The following is an 18,069-nucleotide window of genomic DNA, read 5'->3' on the forward strand; positions in this document are numbered from 1 at the left end:
AAGATTCTTAGAACTTTAGAAAATGAGTACACTAAGCATTGTTACTTATGAATACAATACAGTCTGGCTATTCTGCCAGAGTGGGGGCAAACAGATGTCACTGACATCAAGTTTAACTGGTATCATCTAGGGCCAATAATGGAGCTCTGTGGTGAGTCTGGGAGCCCATCCGACTCACACCTGCAAAGAAAATTAAAGGAAGGTTAATGGACAACAAACAAAAAATAGGTAATTTTGTATAACCTCCTTTTCTAAAATACTTTGTATATTCCTTTGTTGCTGTTCACAATGTCCAATTCTGCTAGACAAATGGAGGAATTCCAAAGAGATTTTTAGAAGCTTGGTATTTCCAGAAGTTTTAGTGTCATGGGTCGTGTGTGCTTCTATTCCTTCCCCCCACCTCCTAAAGATAGTTATAAAAAATATGCAGAGGGTCTGCAATGCCCCTGTGGCAGTCTTTGGGCACTGTGGGGGCTCAATGCTGCCTGTGTGGTTTAGTGTCTTAACATACCACTGAAGTCAGAAATAGCTGATACTCAATTATAAATAATACAGGCAGTGCCACTGAACATCACAGCCCATTTCCTACTATTATTATATTCAATTTTCTTTAAAATACACTGCTTGTTACCTGGGGTGTCCCAAGACCAGAATTCATTACACTTGGGACAGCGGGGTTCAGACTGGCCTCTGAAGTACTTTCTGACACAAGGAAAGTGCATTCCAATTCCACAGGATTCACATACTTGGCTCTGAAATCAAGAGTGTTGATTCATAAAACCTTCCCTTCAATTTAAGAGAAAGTTGTTACAAAGAGCAGCAGATATGCAATGCTTTGTTCCAAAGAATAGTTCCCACAGTATGGGTGGTGGACACGCTCAACAGTCAAAGCTGGTAAATGGTAAAAAGAGGTATTTTTCTGTAAACTAGGGAAAGCATCACAAACCTCAGCTATGACCATGCAAGTCCATTGGGTGAGGTGATAAAACATGTTACCTGGATGGCGAGGCTGTGACAGATGTTACATTTCCTTGCCACATCCTGGTAGTTGCTGAGAATGTACTGTTCCATCTCAATTATGCAACGAGTGTGCAGAGTATATTCTCCATTTTTCTAAGGAAACAAGTGTTAAGATGAGGAATTTCTTTTAACTCCTTTTACCTTTTTTTGACTTTGCTAACCACCTGTTACCAAGCTACTTTTTTCTACCATCATGAAACCAACATGCTGGTACAATGCAATGCCAGAACACTTTTGAAATAGCAGAACTCCTTTGTTTAGAGGAGCAGAATAAAAATCCCACACCTTTACTAGAGACCTAGTCCTTGGGAAACATAGATGAGCAAGCTCCTTAACAGAGGCATACTGTTTTGGGATCCTCCATATATGTTAGAGGAAATTCTCCCAGCTTTCAAAACCTAGGCATGTCCTGCTTGATGTATCTTTAGAAATATCTGCCAAATCAACTTAACATGTAAGTAACTGTGTGCCAGCAGATTGGAGATCTAGGATGCAATGACTCCAGCAGAAAAAGGATTCTCACTTGGCAAGCAACTGCAGTGTCCAGATGGTGAGCTCATCTCCACTGCTCCCTCATGAAATAAAACAGGTGTAACCATGTGCACAGTGGCCCATGCACTTCTGGTATGGGAGTTTTCAGTGTGTCTGGCCTTACTCCTTTTCAGGAAATTCTAAATGCAACTAATGCCACTGATCACTCTGAAAAGCTTTCCCCAGCTCTTGTTCCAGACTGAAGGATGCTGTGCTGTTGTGTACAAAGGATGTCTGTGCATCACTGGGATGCATCCTACCCAAGGACTTTTTCCTTCAAAGTCTACTTCCTTTTCTGCAAAACTCACTGGAGCAGCAATAAGCATGGGCCCCATAAGACCATTTGTATCATCATTCATTCAAGAAGAGCTCCAGTCTCAGCTACCACATCCATAAGAACATGGTAGCTGGACCCACTGAACTACAAACACTTGAATGCAGTTACCTCAGAGAGCCACTTATCCTCCACAAAAACTTTCAGCACTTGTTCTGCTTCCTTTTTCTTCATTTTCTTTGTCTTAAGTTGGTCAGCCAAGTTTAAAATATCTGTAGATGAGGCAAAGCCATTTTCTGATAAAATTATTAGATCCATCTACAGGAAGAAACATTACCAAGTATTAGAAACACTGCAATTAGGCAGACACACCCTACAGTAATGTGCTGATGTGCATTTTTTTAGCATCCATGCATGTGATAGATACTACAGTATACGGCTTGAACGAGAATTGTAAAACAAAGGCCAAAAGCTGAAACAGTCATCGTCCCCTTGACAGTTTCTATCTTTTCCAAGAAAATGTTTCCACAAACAGAAGAATACTGCCTAAACGAAGCTGTATTCAGGGACCCCTGGACACACTCAGTGGTGACAGATCTACTTCTTTTTACCTGTTCTTTGTCAAAGATCTTTTGAGGAAAAACCTCAATAACCACAGAGAAACGTTTATATGCAAATAAGAAAATTCATTTTGTATGTTCCTAGCATTAAAAACTGTTGTATATTACTAAACTACTGAAGCCTGTGAAAAACTCAACAATCATGACTGAAAATTCAGAAGAAAGTTGTTTGTGTAACTAAAAGTAGGAGTGTTGAGTCCCTAACCCCAAGGAGCCTTTCCCTGGTGCTAATTTTGCCTTACCCATAACTGACTTACAACAGCAAATCATGACTTGCACATACTTTCATCCCTGCCCACCCCACCCATTTGAACTCAGATAAACTTAGGTAAAATGGCAACTACTTCCTCAACCACATCTCTGTTTCCATTTTCATTCATTTTAAGATGATACCTTCACAAATTATTTGATTTACTAAGTGATAACTGACATACTTACTGTTTTTCTGAACAATTCTAATTCCATTTCTGTGTAGTCAGATGCCATTTTAGTTACTTCAGTTTCCGCCAAATTCACCTACAAAAAAATAAACTGATATAAAGTGCTGGTGTAGTTTCACACCAGAAGCTGTAAAAAACCCCCTGAGGTTAAGAATACATCATCTTACAATTAACACGTTAGTTCTTTGAGGGGCACTTGAGGGTATTAAAGTTCTTACTTTACAACCCCTCATCTTCCAGCCTCAAATTCTCCACAACTGCTTCTGCCCAAAGTCATTCCACAACACAAGCTTCCAGAACTGACACATCACAGGTGCTGGACAGGTCTGGTGCTAGACAGCAGCAGGAACTATGTTATCAGTCACCTTTTTTTCGCTGTGAAAACCAGTTGCCCATGTTTTCTACTCTTATTGCACATGCTACTACTATTAATTATTAGCTCAACTTAACTGGCAAAGGAAAGGTTAAAAGCAGCAGCTGATGGTAGAATACCTCTGGTGTGGTCCTTTGAAATTACTCGGTAACCTTCTCTGACATGCACACTGCAGATCATCTGGGGGAACAACTTATAGGCCACTCCTCAGCAACCCTTTTGTGCTAGGTTGATTTTTGAATGGGAGAAAAAGAAAACTGACGTTGGATAGCTCTCTCTGTTTTCTAGTTTAAAAATTTGTCTCAGTAAAGAAAGTCTCCTGTGGAAAAGGAATCTCACTTAAGCAATGTTTATGCTAAGTAACTCCAACAGTGCTGTCATCCTTGCTGCCATGTCCTATTCCCACACACCTGGGCTGTGACAGTTTATCCTCCCAGCAGCTCCTGCAGCCACTGCAGCCCCACACAACCAGCACAGCAGGTACCTACTACAGCATAATGTGCTCTCCCATCATCTTCTGATATTCCTTTCCGGATCTGCATAAACAAAGGCTGCAGGTGGCTGTTAATAGTGCTGATGAAATCATCCAGTTTATCGTGTGCATAGTAAACTGAAAATGAATGAGAAAAACCACATACAGAGAAAAGTCAAACAACTACGCATCAGGCAGATCTTTTTATGTGGAACACACACAGACCACTTCATTCTGACCTTACATCTATGGGTAAATAGGTACAAATTCACTGAAAACCAGAGGAGTCCATGCAGAGTGAGTAGCATGGTGGCATGGCACAGGGACACTCCTAAGCCTGGAAGGAGCACAGCTTCCAGGACTTGAAACGGACAATACAGTGCAGGTGAGGTGGGAAGAAATTCACAGCAATTCACCAGGAAACCTCATCTCATCCTCACTAAAATGTCTCTGCAGCAGCCACCTCTCCTACAAGACCTGGGAGAAATAACTGAAGGGCATTTACTTAAAAGCATTCACTATAGTGAAGTACTTCCAGTGTCAAAAATTATGTTTTTAAAATCATTTATACGTATAACCTATAAACAACAACCTGATAAATTAAAAAGTACCATATACAAATCAAGCCTAATTAGAAGTTAGTTTACTCATTGCTTTATTTTTTTATCTTTCAGGAAAGAGAGGGAACACTCATAGCATTACAGTTTTTAACTTTTTTAGCTGGTGCGTGCCCTTCATAAATCAAATTATTTGTAAGCTGCACCAGGAAAAAAACCAGTTCTTTCATGACCAAGACAGACACACCTTTATCAGTTTCACAGCAGTGCTGGTGTAATTTCCTGGCCTCTGATCCTTCTGTTATCCCATTAGACATCAGAACCTGCAAGAACCGTCGATGAGCATTGGTCATCTGAGCTGCCATCACAGTGTTTCACCAGGCTTCAAGTGCTGCAGGAGGTTTAAACTGGAATTAATGCACACGTTCATGCAAATTAAGAATACAACAGTCCAAGTGTACACAAGATTTTAATTAAAGTCTATTACATTGAATGAGGGCAAAAAAAGCAGATCCCAAGGCTGTCCTCAGAATGCAGAGGGTGATGAGCTGTGAGGCTCCAGAAAGGTGCAAGAGATAAAGTCCAACTAGTTTTAGCTACAGAAAAGAACAACGTAAGCATTGTGTTGTTGTCACCCAAAATTGGGAATAAAACTTCTTAACGCCAGTGTAGTATTAAGAAGCAAGCAATACTTTATTGCAGCACTGGATGCACGGGCATGACTCCTGAACGTGCATAGTTGGCTCAAGGTGATACATACAGTGGTCGCTTGAGTCTGCACTGTTAGTCTCAGACCGTGTTCTTGGAGGGTCTTTAGGCACCCCGGTGGTCACCGAGCCTCTAAGCGTTGACAATGATCTGTATCCAGTGTGACTTTCATTGCACAGAATGGTGCTGAGCAAACGGAATGGGGCCGGTTTGACTCCACGTCCCACTAACCGCCACATAACGTTCCTTTAACCGTTACCGTCCCCTGCGGTATTTATAACACTATGATGCCCCAAACGGAAAAATAACGGTGCTGGGTGACAAGCACAACACCGTCTGTCATTCTATGTTAGATAAAGCTCCTGCTCCCCACAAAGCCTGAGCTGAGCACAGTCAATCAGACCGAGTGACTTCGGGCAGAAAATCATCCTCTACAGGTTTCGAAGAACGCCGGAAGTAATTAAAGGCAGCTCAGGAAATTTCCTGATCACTGCACGAACCGACTGCCCGCTTCTGGCTCAGCTCCGGCCTCGCCGCTTCGCCGCCCGCGCAGCCCCGGGCCAGCCGCAGCCCACGGAGGCAGTGGCCCGGAAAACCGCCCGGCCCGGTAGCCCAAGGCCCCGCCGGGACCCACCGGGACTCACCGGGACTCACCGGGACCCACCGGGACCGACTGGGACGCCCACCGCGATGCCGCCCCCGCACCTGCCCGCGCTCAGCGGCCCGGCGATGGCTGCGCGCGCCTGCCCCGCCCCGCCCCGCCCCGGCCCCGCCCCGGCCCGCCCCGGCCCCGCCCCGGCCCCGCCCCGGCCCCGCCCCGGATGAGCGGAGCGTGGGGGCCGATGGCGTCGGGCCGGGCCTGGGCCGCGCCGTGTCCGGGATCGGGAGCTCCCCGGTGCGGAGCCCGGCGCGGGGACCGGTAGAGACAAGGTGCGTTCGGTGGTGCCCTCGTCCCGGTGTCAGGACCGGCTCCTTCTCGTTACTTGCGCTTGGCGCGCCGTTTGTAGGGTCTGTGTATTTCTCCGTGCCGGTTCTGGGAAGAGCGGAAAGTCCGTGCTCCTTCCGGAGCTTGGCCGGGCCGAGATGCCCGAGCCCGTCCCGTGCGGCGGCTCCGGCTGGAGCCCGCGGGCAGAATCGCGTCTCTTTCCTTGAGGTTGTTAAACTCGAGCGCTCTTTTTACAGTATTTTAGACGAAAGCGGTGTGATTCTCCGAAGTGTCGTTCCCACCGGACGTGCTGCGTGCCCCGCCTGTCCCGGGCCCGCGTTCCCGGTCGGAGCCGTTCCCGGCCGTGCCCAGCCCGGGGCTCCGAGTCCCGCAGAGCTTCGGGCCGGTTCGTGCCGAGCGAAACGGGCGGACTCTCATCAGGAGGCATTACGCTCCGCACAGGCTTTCTTTTCAAGGTTTGGTACAGAATCTATTGGTGAACCTTTTGCTTTGCCATGTAGCGCTTGTCTGTTTTTATTGAGCGTTTATAGCCAGTGCTTTAAACTAGAGAGTAAGATCTGGCTTAGCTCTATTTTTATCCACGTCTGCAGATCCATTCTTCCAGGAGAAGATGGTTTTGGTCTGCCATCTGCTTGTTTGGACATGCTTACGTGGTTCAGGAGTCTCTGCCAAAGTTTTAGGAGTTCTGAGAGTTTCTTGGAACTCGAGTCATGTGGCAGTATTACCGAACAGTGGAAAGCAAATGCTTCCTCTCTTGAGAATTCCAGGAAAAAGGGAAATGAAGGAGGGTTTTTTTAATGCCAGAGCAGTTGGCTCTTTTTTTTTTTTTTTTTAAAAAAAAAGGTCCTTGTGTTCTTTTAAAAAACGTATTATGCTGCTTAGTCACATTTCATCTATTCTCGGAAAATGAAAACTCAGCTCTTGAGTAATAGTTTTCTCAAGCTCTTGTGAGAAATTTGTCTTTCAGGTTTGTCCTTTATTACTAGGTAAGCAGTAACTGCCCCAGGGAAGGTCACAGAAGGGTCGTTATCCCTTAACTTCTAAGGTGGATATTTCAGTCAGACAGACACACCTCTGTCAGATGCATGAAATGTGGTTCTGCTGCATGGTTGGCTTGGGGAAGAGAGTATTGAACTGCCATCCACAAATACTTTTCAGTGGTCCATTTTGCTTCAGAATCTGACCAACCTTCTGCAGAACACCCAACACCATTCCTCTCCTCTCCTCTCCTCTCCTCTCCTCTCCTCTCCTCTCCTCTCCTCTCCTCCCCTCCCCTCCCCTCCCCTCCCCTCTCTTGCTATTTTTAAGTCTGAAATTAATTATTTCATCTGCTTTCAATCTACCTAGACAGTTTTGCTATGCTTAGAGACATAAAAGCTGCATTATTTTCCTTCTCCAAAGTTGTTCTGGTTATATAATGATTAGGCATCTGTTTTACAACTTTTAATTATCTAATGGTTTAATGAATCTGCGTTCTGTTGGAGCAATGCTCAGAGTTCTTTGCTAAATTTTTTTTAAGAGGGTGATACTCAGATTATCAAGGTACTGGTGATAAGACTTGGGGAAAACATTTTAGTCAATAGATTGGACACTTCATTCTAAATTCTTTCACTTACCCGAGTGGAATCATAGGGATTTGGTGACAATGTCACTAATTTTGGTCTAGTGCTTACCTTTTTTTACCCTTTACATACTAGCAACTTTCCTTTTCTGGTAGCTAAAGAGAGTAGGTCCACTGCCAATGTCAGTCCTGTATCCTCTGTAATTAAAATTTTGCAGAGAAGTTTTCTAGCTCATTTGTATTCTCCTTATTCTTCTACATGTCTCATTCAGTGAGCTAATTTTAGGGGCCAGAGGTGGGAAACAGGTACAGCTGGCAGAGTGGTAGGAAAAACTACACCTTTACCTTAACTGAGAGAGGGATGTAAGCTTATTATGTTTTCTGTTGGCAGAATTGCAGCACAGTTTTTTCTGCTGAACCTGACCATTGTCAATAATGGCAAGACTCCCAAGTGCTGCACCATATACCCTGTGGATCCTTTTCTTTTCATATACAAAAAATCAAGGTATGTCTGTCAATATTTTAAATTATTATACTGAGGCTTTTCTTGACCACTAGATAACGCTGTTACCACTAATTAACTACTACAAAATTTGTAACTTCGTATGTCAGAAATATCCCCATACTAGAAAAAAAGTTTTAGGTTTTTTTTTTTTTTTCTTTATATTGACCTTTTCTTTGTGGGCAAGAAAAACTGGAAGTTTGCAGAAAGGAGAAGCAGGTTTGGAAAGCCATCTCCTCCTTCCCCACTCTCTGAGGTGCCCTGGACACTCGCTGTGAGCAGGGTCCCAGCGTGGCCCGGGCAGCAGTGCAGTGTCCCCCGCAGGGCCACCGGGGAGCTGTGCACCTGCAGTCTGTGCTCTCTGCAGCTTGTGCAGAGGGAGTGGCTTCAAATCCTGCTTGCTGGGATTAGGACAGCTTTGGCAGGCGCTGTCTGTGGGACACAGCAGCTCTGACCTGTCCCTGTGCAGGGGCACACGGGGGTGAGGTGTCCGTGTGTCCGTCCCTCGCAACCCTTCTGTCAGCCTGTGGATGCTGGTTCCTTACGGGTTATTTCATGAAGCTTAGTTGGCAGAAGCTGAGTATAAACATGGGTTTTGTTTTCATTGCATCTTCTATGATGTTTGATTATAAATACTAATGATATATATATATAGTAATGGTTTTCAATAATGCGTTTTTGTTTTCTGGAAGATGAATCTCACACTTTGCTTTCTGTACTTTTTTAAACTAGTTCCACAGTAGTCTATAGTTTCTTAGATCTCATTTTGTTTTATAAAGCAAACCAAAATAGTTAAATGACAATTAAAAATACCCTGACTCTAAAAAAGGAGGTTTATTAGCTACTGTCTCATGTACTATGAAATTGTGCAATTTGAATTAATGAGAAGGATCAAGGTTTGCAAGAGTGCATTGGCAGGGTTGTCTGATCTAGGTAACCCCATCTTTTCATTTCCTTAAATGATCTTTATTAAAGTTTAATTTTATTGTGTTTTGCTTGGGTGTGTTTGCCTGGTTAACAACGCAAGTTTCTTCAGCATCACGTACTCTTTGAGGATTAAAAAAGAAATTCGGTATTTCAGTTCCCTCTTTTAACTGTACAAACTCAAAACAAGCCCTGTACTGTGTATGATTTCAAAAGGAAATTCTTAAACGTCTGAGCTTTTTTTTAAAAAAATATGGTGTATCAGAGATGGAAAAGCAAGAAGGTGACAGGCAAAGAGCAGAGAATATGATTTAGGGTTCTGAAAAGACTTGAGGGCACTGAATGGCATGATGAAGTAAAACTGTTAGTCATCATAGCTTAACACAGCAGGAAGAGCTTCATTTAATTCAAGTATTCTTGAAAGTGTAAGATGATTAACACATTGAAAAATAATGTCATTCATCTTTAAGGGCCTTAAATTGATAGTGCTTCTGTTAAAAGTACATTTTAAAGTGAGAAAAGGAAACTAGCAATAAAATTACAAACCAAATATAAACAACATCAACAGTGTAATGATTATTGTAAAATAAAAAACAGTGTGACTGTTAAAGTGTTGCAGAAGTTTGACTTGCTGCTTTTTTGATGAGTTTTAAAGGATTGGGTACCATGCAGAAAAAAAGGAAACCTAACATGGTGCTGCCATCCAGAAAGGACATTACAGCAAAAGTTCTTACCTACAAGATAAATATTTAGCCTTAGTAATTAAACCAAAACATTTTCTAATTATTTGAACACTAATGAAACCATGAATCACAGTCATTTCTAGCTTTATAAGGAGTCAGTATACCAGACAACTTAGAATCCAAATTTTATAGATTCCATTGTGCTATATATCATGTTCACTGAAAGGCATCTGATCATCACATTTTACATTTGCAGATCCTGTACTGTATCAGAGTATGCAGAAGTTGAATCATAATAAATAACACAAGTGGACTACAGAAAAAATAGAAATGTAGGGAAGATAAAATGATGCTAGGTACTTTCAGCAAAAAAAAAAGCTTGGGATGAATAATCTGAAATTTAGATACCCATTGGAAGGAATAAGCCTGTGAAGCAGAAGTGGCTGAAGGACAACTACCTTGCAGGATGTGAATAGTTGGCAACTGAGTCTTGAATTTACAATGTAAATGATGAGCATGGAGAGTTGGTAATGTACTGGGCCACATACACAAAATTTGGTCTTGTATAATTGCCACAGAAAACCTTCTAGCAGAATCCCTTTGGAAATTCTCAGAAAATCTTGATTAATAGGATTAAAAAAAACCAGTTAAGATATTTTTAATTTTTTCCAGGAGATTGACTTGTAAAGCAGAAAAGGATTTATATTTCTACAGCTTGTGCAAGAAAAGGGAGATACTGTTATTATTTACCTGTGAAAGAGATAAGAAAAGGCAAATAATTGTTAGGGATGATAAATGTATTAGCTATTTCTAGCTATTTCCTAATGATCACATTGAAGGGTCCAGTACCAGGGTTGGCAAACTGTTAGTCCAAATAACAACATGAACTTACTGTCACCTAGCTTCTCCTTTTCTGTTTTTTGTTTTACTCTTGTGGAGCACCTTGAAGTAAAGGAAAGTGAGGCTGGAAGGGGTACTGAAGATTGTGGATTCTATTTCCAGTTCCAGGTCTAACAAAGATGTTTTGACCAGTATATTCTTCTTTTTTCTTTTTTTTTCTTTTTTTTTTTTTTTTATATATATATACTGCCAGTGAAAATAGTTATAAATTTGAACACTGGAGTGCAGAGACTCTGGGCTTTTGTGTACCTCCTCAGTGCCTGGCTCAGTGTGACTCAATCTCTCCTCTGTCTTGAATGCTCTGATAAAAATGACAAGTAGAAGAACAGGAAGTACTGAGTGAAATGAAATAAAGGTATCTAATAGAAGAAAGACTGTGGCAGGAAGATCTTCTAGGCACTGGGGAGCTGCCCTGGGGAGGCAGAAGGTGTGCATTTGGGAAGCCTAGAACCATTGTAGGTAAAGCACAGCTCATGACTGTAAGCAGCGATCCTGGTCTGACTCTGTTAATTATCTGCATTTTGGGGTTTGAACCTTTTGTATTTAATAGGTGAGACGATGCTGTTTTGTAATTTAATGATGTGTTTTAAATTGCTATTGGAATCGAATTTTCTGTTCTTGGAAGTCTGTGTTGGCTGAGATGTGCCTTTCTATCTCAATATTACTACTGCAGACTCTTCCTCTTCAAGACCATAGACATTGTCTCCAGAAAGGTGGAGACAGTCTGAGTGCCCCTCTTTCCATTTACCCAGACACAAAAAATAACAATGTTTTCACTTAATTTGTCGATGTGCGGCAGCTCTGTTTAGATGGAAAAGTTAATATTTCTGCTTGGTCCAATATAGTCTTCTGATCATCTTGCTTCTCATTGTATGCTGCTTTTCCCCAGTTATGACTGCAGGACACATACAAGATTTTGCATGCGTCACTGACTTTGACAAAGAGCTGGTTTGTCACTGGAAGGTGCCTGCACAAACCAATTGCTCCAAAGAGTTCCTGCTCTGGTACAGCGAGGAAACTTCTTCTGTGTCGTAAGTTTTTAATAAGATGTTACACTGCCATTGTTAGAGCTTCATATATTCTATAGCTACTATTGGCTTTAATTCCCTCCCTCTACTGTGGGTGTCTGGGACAAAATGTACTTCAGATTATTCCTCTTAAAGTAAAATGGATTATTTCCTTTTAAGTAAAATGGGTTTCTGCAATTAACAGCACTCTCTGTTCAGTGGTTTACTCTTCTGTAGAACTTTCTGCTCTCTTAGTACAGTGGAGGGGTCAGGTCCTACTGATAAGAGTGGTAGGACTCAAAAGTTTACAAAACCTTAACTTCATGCAAAATTTTAGCTTCTTCATGAGAAATCTTACTTGATTCACTGGTCTGTAGCCTGTGTGAAAGATATTTTCTGCTGGAGCTCAGGTGATTGTCTCTGCATACAGTCTAACTCCATGTTCAGGCACAGACTGTTGTCCCTGTTCTGAGCTGGGCCAGTCATCATCTCTTACAAAAGATGCTTCTGGGTTCTCCTGTTCCTCACTGCATGATTTCACCACACCTACATTCAAATAACCTTGCTCATACACTGCAATAAACCTGTTCTGTGCTAACAAGCTGTGCCTGTAGAAGCTGAAGTGTGGCAAAGAGTGATACTTGGGATCAATCATTAGCCTTTCTGTCAGGTTTTTCAATTGTGTGATACAGATATCCAGGGGGTGGCTGGGGAGGGTGGGTTGTTTGGGGATATCAGTTTTGTTTTGGAAACATTTCTGGAAACTGACTTGTCTCAGTTTTGATTAGTTATACATGTTGGGAAACTTGATTTCACCTTTTCAAGGAATAGTGTGTCACATTCTCTTAAACATCACATGAATTTGTGCCTGTTTTTCAGAAGCATGTGTGTTCCTGAGAATGAAAAAGACAGTTTAAGGTGCACTTGTACAATATATCCAGATTATTTTGTATCAGGCCTCACGTATATTCTAGCCCTACAATTCAATGGCACGGATATGTGGAATTACAGTGTTAGACCAGCATTTGTTGGTAAGAACTTGTTTACTTTGTCCCTGGCACATCTGGCTCCAGGCTTTGCAATCCTTGCTAACTTCTCATTCATGTCGCCAGAACAGTTTTTGCTTATCAGAGGTGCAAAATGTCATGATAGCTTAAATGCAAAATCCATTTGTTTTAGAAACCTGATTCTGGATTAGATTCTTAAGAAATGGATGTAAGTCATGGGGAAAGCAGAGAGTGATTCTTCCTCTAGCTGTACCCTCTCAGCTGTGAGCCAAAAGGAGTTTGGGGTCTTAGATTATGCTTAGTGCATTTTACTTGTGGCTTATAGGATGAAGAGGAGTCATGCTACTTTCAGTTTCCAGAAGGAAAATAGGTTACCCCTACTGAAATTCCTCCCATTGCTGTCTCTGTCATACTCTGATTTTTCATGCTAGTTGAATCATGCTATATGAGCAGAGGATTTTTTACAGTAATTGCTGTTGGATTTTAAGAACCATTGATAAAAAGTTAGAGAGACTGCTCCTAAACAGGACAGAGTGTAAACACAGCTCATGTCTCTGCCCCCAGTTTGGTCAGAACAGTGTGCTTGTTGGTAATGCCTGTCACCTTAAACACTCAGAGAAACCATTTTCATACCTTAGCCAGGCCAAGGAGCTGGTTCTCTTCAGAATACTTGATTGATGCTGCTGCTTATCTGCCAGATAGCAAAGTCCACACTGATTTCCAAGAGACAGGGAGCCAAGACAGCTTGGCTGTGACGTTGGGGCTCTGTGCCCACCCAGCCTCACAGCTGCTACTGTCAGGGCACAGGTTGTTCCCATTTCTCCAGGCTGAAAGCTGCATCCAGTGCACCAAAAGGCCGTGCTTGCAGTTTGTTCAGCCAGCTTGAAGGATCAGTGCTTGTTAATAAATACCCTGAAGCTGCTCAGGTGTTGGCCTCTCTATTCTTGTGCTATGACATGGTAAAAAGGGCTAAGTGCATTGACTGCAATGATATTCTGGTCTCTGGTGAATGCTTCTCTCTCTGATTCTCTCCATCAGTGGTCTCCCATTACCCTGTTTTGTATTCTTTAACATACAGTTAAACCAAGAGCCCCCAAAAATCTTGCCATTGAGAAAGCTGAAAATGGTAACTTCAATCTGAGTTGGGAGGAGAGCTACTCTTCTCCATCCATGCTCTCTGGACAGCCAGTCGTCTATGAAGTGAAATACTGGAGGAAGCAGCACCCAACAGAGGTAAGAGGCACCCAGTCTCTTCATTTTCTGTTTCTGGAGCTTTAAGGTTTTAAAAGTCCTCTAGAAAGTCACTTCATGAATAGCAGTGTAAGGGCCAGCCAGAGCAAACCCCACGGTGTTTCCTCATCACACACTTGCCACAGTTCACTTTGCCCCCTAGATGGTTCAGCTGCCTGTCAGAGGACTGAAACTCTTCTGACTGCCACCCCAAAATGGTCTGCTGCTTGCAGTAGGCAGGGGAGAGATTGAAAATACAATGCTTCTGTTCCCTGAACTTCATTTGTTCCTTAGACATCAGGAAGCTGGTGGCTCTGTGGGGAAGGTGAGGCACTTCAAACACCCTTCTGAATAATCCAGCATTTCTGGGCTGGGCTGCTTCTGGTAGCAGAAGAACATGCATAGTGGCAGGTAACAAATGCCACCTGCTGATGATATGAACTGCAACATCATACACAGTCATTTGTTTGTTCATTTGTGAAAGGTCACTGAAACACATAACACTATTGGTATTTAGTTGCTGTCACTAAACCTTCACCCTATAAAGAAATCAAAGTGAACTTTCTCACTTTCTTTTCAGGTCTCTGTAAAAGCAATTAACTACCAGGCAAAAAGCTTTGAGATTACTGCAAGCTCCTTGAAGAGAGGCTATGATTACGTTGCAAGTCTCAGGTGTAACTACACGGGCTACTCAGCCTACTGGAGTGAATGGAGTGAAGAAGTTGAATTTCACTATGGTAATAGTGTCAGAAAAAGCAGTTTGGTAAAAGGATGGCATATAGTCTTACATACTCTGCTGCTCTCTTGGAGGAGAGTTATGGACTCATCATCTTCATCATTTTGAATGTAAAGTGAATGCATTTGTAAAGGCTTCCAAAACCACTAAATGTAAATAGGCAACTCCTTGGGAAACTAAGGAAGGGAAGACCAAGAGTGGCTGATTTGCTTAGCCTTGTGAAAAAAAGGCTGAAAGGAATCTGACTATTCTCTGTAAATATTTCATGAAGTAGACAACAGGGAAGTAGACAAAATATTTGAAATAAACAGCAATATTGATGTGAGAGCAAGTGGGTATAAATGAACAAGATCTATCTATCTATCTATCTATCTATCTATCTATCTATCTATCTATCCATATAGATATATATCTGTCTATCTATATAGATAGGCTGCAAATTAAGCAGTATTTAATAGAGGCATGAGGGTTTATAAAAGCCCCTGAAGAGCAACAGAGAAAACAAGGAACATCTGCACTACAGTGACAATGATAATGCCATTTTAGGCACTGTGGGACAGGCCTTGTCCCCAAGGGCTGGCAGGGCCCTGCAGTACACCCTGGCTCTCCCAGCTCCTGCCACACCCAGAAGCTGAGCACAGTCTCTGCACCACACCTGTCTGACAGAGTGCACACCAGTGCTGCTGGCAGCTCTGGGGGCTGTTCTTTATGTGCTGGAGGCTTTCTTTTACATCCTCTAAAAGAGCATTTTTTTAAGTTGCAGAAGAGCAGCAAATAATTTGGTATTGCCAGTGCTTGCATTTAGATGCACATTCACATGTAAATATTTGCTTGTTTAACAGATTACCAGGTGAAGGCTGAAGACATTCTGCAGATGGCTGTGCCCACATCCTGCATACTGATCGTGGCAGGATCTGTAATTTGTTACTTCTGTTTCACCAAGTAGGTATCCTGCTTGTTACAGAGTTTATAGAGTAACCGTTTATAGGGATATCAGTATTGCTATTGATTAGCTGAATGTCTGGTAGGACAGAAATCTAATGTCTTGGGTTTTCTCAGCACCTTTCTCCAGCTGTCTGTGAGCAGAGATTTTATAAACACAAGTCAGTTTCACTCTGTCATTTTCTGTCTTTATTAATCTTACTAGAATAGTATTACTAGAGCAGGGGGTTGTCAGTTTTGGACCCTAGTCTTTGCTGGAGTTCAAGTAGTGATGGCTAAATACCTTTATTTCTTTCAAAATTTTTGAAATGGTTATGTGAAAGTGAGATCCTGTCTATTTCACACCTCATTTTAAACATAATTAGAACAATGGGTGGCAGTCGCTATGCAGAGCAGTCAAGTACCAAACATACAAACATCTTTGCACTGGTTTAATGAAAAGCAGGAGATGCCCAAAACTAACACTTTCTGTTACTGCAAGGCAGATGCCTAAGAGGGAAAGAAGAACAGAGGAGAGAAATGTACACCAATTAATCCCAAGTGCAGTCAAAACAAGTAATTTTCATTCTTCCCTTGCAGAGTGAAAAAAGAATGGTGGGATCAAATTCCAAATCCAGCAAAGAGCCATTTGGTTGTAAAAAATGTCAAGGTAATTTGAAAGCTTTGCAAAAAATACCTTTTCCTGATCATCAGAAGTAGAATATGTAAAAAATTCTATTGTGTGTCTAGTATAAGGGATACTAAATACAGCTCATATGTGTCCTAAATCTCATTTGTATGTTTATTAGTTTTCAGTTTTGTGCTACTTTGATGAAATTAAGTTCCCGTTCCATGACTTAAAGCCGAGTCATATGGAACAACAAATGTAAGTAAGATTAAAAAAATTCCCTCTGCTTTACAGCATAAAATTGTTTCCTGTACCATAAACATTAACTGTCCTTTCTGTTTGACTTCCAAAAACAGAAGTTGCAAGAACTGTCTGGCTCAAAGTTTGTCAAGCCAAAACTTCAAGGGAAAAGATAACATCAGAAATGTTGAGAAATCTTGCAGTTGCCACAGCAAGTCTGGAGAATGGTTGCCAAAAGGCAGCAGTGCAGTTTTAACCCCTGATACAATACCAGTTGAAGAGTGTATAGAAATCTGTGTATGCTTGACAGACAGTGAAACGGAGAGCCAAGAAGAAACTGGCAACCAGATCACCATGTTTGAGCCTTGTGAGAGCAGCATCGTTGCTTTCAGAGGGCATCCTGAGCACAATGAGTTACTAGCTAACATGTTTGATGCACTCCTGGCAGATGAAAATAACATGCAAGACAATAAAGGCCCAAATATCCCCACAGTTGAGAGGAAAACTTTAGAGGACATTGGTTCAGAAAATCCATCACAACAAAATCCAAAAGAAAGTGCAGCCCAGAGTCTGCAACCATGTGATATTTCTCATACAGCTCCCCTTTCCACCAAAGCCTCTCAAGAGGACTACAATTGTAGTACAGCCAGCAGAGAGTCAGACCTATCAGAAGAATCCTTTGAATCTGGCTATCGGAGCTCCAGCATAAATTCTGCTTCTCTGGATGCAAGAGATCTTCATCAAAGCCTTTTTCTCTATAGTTCTGAAAATGAGCTTGACTCTTGTGTCCTGATCCAGGAGTCTACAAATAAATCATTGTTTGGAACCAAAACAGACAGAATAAACAGCCCTGCAGACAAGAGTTTGGATACCCTTGTGTCTGCATCCATGGGGTTGTGTGGTTCTGCCTACAAGAGCTGTGACACCGTTTTGTCTCCATCCCTGGAGCCCTGTGGCTCTGCCTACAGGAGCTTTAATATGCTTGTGTCTGCATGCAAGGAACCGAGCAGCTCTGCATACAAGAGCTTCAATGCCCTCATGTCTGAGTCGATGGCTGACAGCAGCCTGCCTCTGAGCTTTGAAAGCGTGCCTTCCTCACCGCCTTCGTCAGAGACGCCCGAGTGCAGCTGCAGGGATCAAAGCACTCAGCCTGCCAGCAGTCAGATGTGTTGTAACAACTACAGCTCTCCCAGCACTGAGCTTGATTTTCCAAACACCTGTTCAGAACATACTGATTTTCTGTCTTTGTCCACACATGCAAATGAAGGTGCTTCAGCTTTTCTTTCAGAGGAAGAAATACATAAGCAAGTAATATATCAAATTGTTCAAAGGAAAGCCAATATAATTTCTTGCCCCACTGCACCTCAGCCATCTGGTTATCAGCCTTTTGGTAGTGCAGGTAAATGTAACAGTCTATACTGGGACAGTGACAATGAGGATATCTCTACATCACTATATGAATCCTTCATTAGTCTGTGCAACAGCCAGAATGAAGCACCTCCAGAAACTGCAATCTATGACCCAAGGATAAAGGACAGTGTGTGTTTGACTGTTGAGGGTTCTGACTGCACCATTGTCCCAGGTTTAGCATCTGGTGAGAATGACACACAGTAGTGATGGTAGCCCTTGGATCAACAGCACTAATGAGCTGTCTGGTGATAGCAATGAAAATACCAGCAGATATGAACAGCTGTTGCATTTGTTAGAAATGAAATGCCAAGATTTAAACAGCAGAGAAAGAGCTATAAAGGGAACAAAATGGAAAAGCTTTAACCCTACTGCTAAAGTA

General features: G+C 42.2%; 2 protein-coding genes across 5 annotated transcripts; one reads left to right on the plus strand and one right to left on the minus strand.

Annotated features, from left to right (window-relative positions):
• Positions 1-94: 94 nt before the first annotated feature.
• Positions 95-5,742, minus strand: NSMCE1 (NSE1 homolog, SMC5-SMC6 complex component). Of its 4 annotated transcripts, none has more exons than XM_066198523.1 (8): positions 5,650-5,742; positions 4,535-4,678; positions 3,747-3,868; positions 2,884-2,961; positions 1,997-2,143; positions 997-1,113; positions 632-752; positions 95-180 (listed from the first exon to the last, which is right to left on the minus strand). In XM_066198523.1, exons 2-8 carry the CDS (start codon positions 4,650-4,652, stop codon positions 113-115), a joined length of 771 nt encoding a protein of 256 aa, XP_066054620.1. In that variant the 5' UTR covers positions 4,653-4,678; positions 5,650-5,742; the 3' UTR covers positions 95-112. The 4 variants fall into 4 exon arrangements, with proteins under 4 accessions (XP_066054620.1, XP_066054618.1, XP_066054622.1 ...); XM_066198521.1 differs by having other exon boundaries at positions 5,640-5,742; XM_066198525.1 differs by having other exon boundaries at positions 4,535-4,610; positions 5,640-5,727.
• Positions 5,743-5,834: 92 nt separating this feature from the next.
• Positions 5,835-17,978, plus strand: IL4R (interleukin 4 receptor). The gene is made up of 11 exons (XM_066198005.1): positions 5,835-5,925; positions 6,178-6,396; positions 7,894-8,007; positions 11,401-11,542; positions 12,398-12,549; positions 13,604-13,758; positions 14,336-14,492; positions 15,334-15,433; positions 16,013-16,082; positions 16,222-16,298; positions 16,397-17,978. Exons 3-11 carry the CDS (start codon positions 7,938-7,940, stop codon positions 17,892-17,894), a joined length of 2,421 nt encoding a protein of 806 aa, XP_066054102.1. The 5' UTR covers positions 5,835-5,925; positions 6,178-6,396; positions 7,894-7,937; the 3' UTR covers positions 17,895-17,978.
• The last annotated feature ends 91 nt before the right edge of the window (positions 17,979-18,069 follow it).

Source organism: Chamaea fasciata, unplaced genomic scaffold (genome assembly GCF_029207755.1).
Source record: "Chamaea fasciata isolate MVZ Bird 193981 ecotype frontalis unplaced genomic scaffold, bChaFas1.0.hap1 SCAF_16, whole genome shotgun sequence".
NCBI classification, from domain to species: Eukaryota; Metazoa; Chordata; class Aves; order Passeriformes; family Sylviidae; genus Chamaea; species Chamaea fasciata.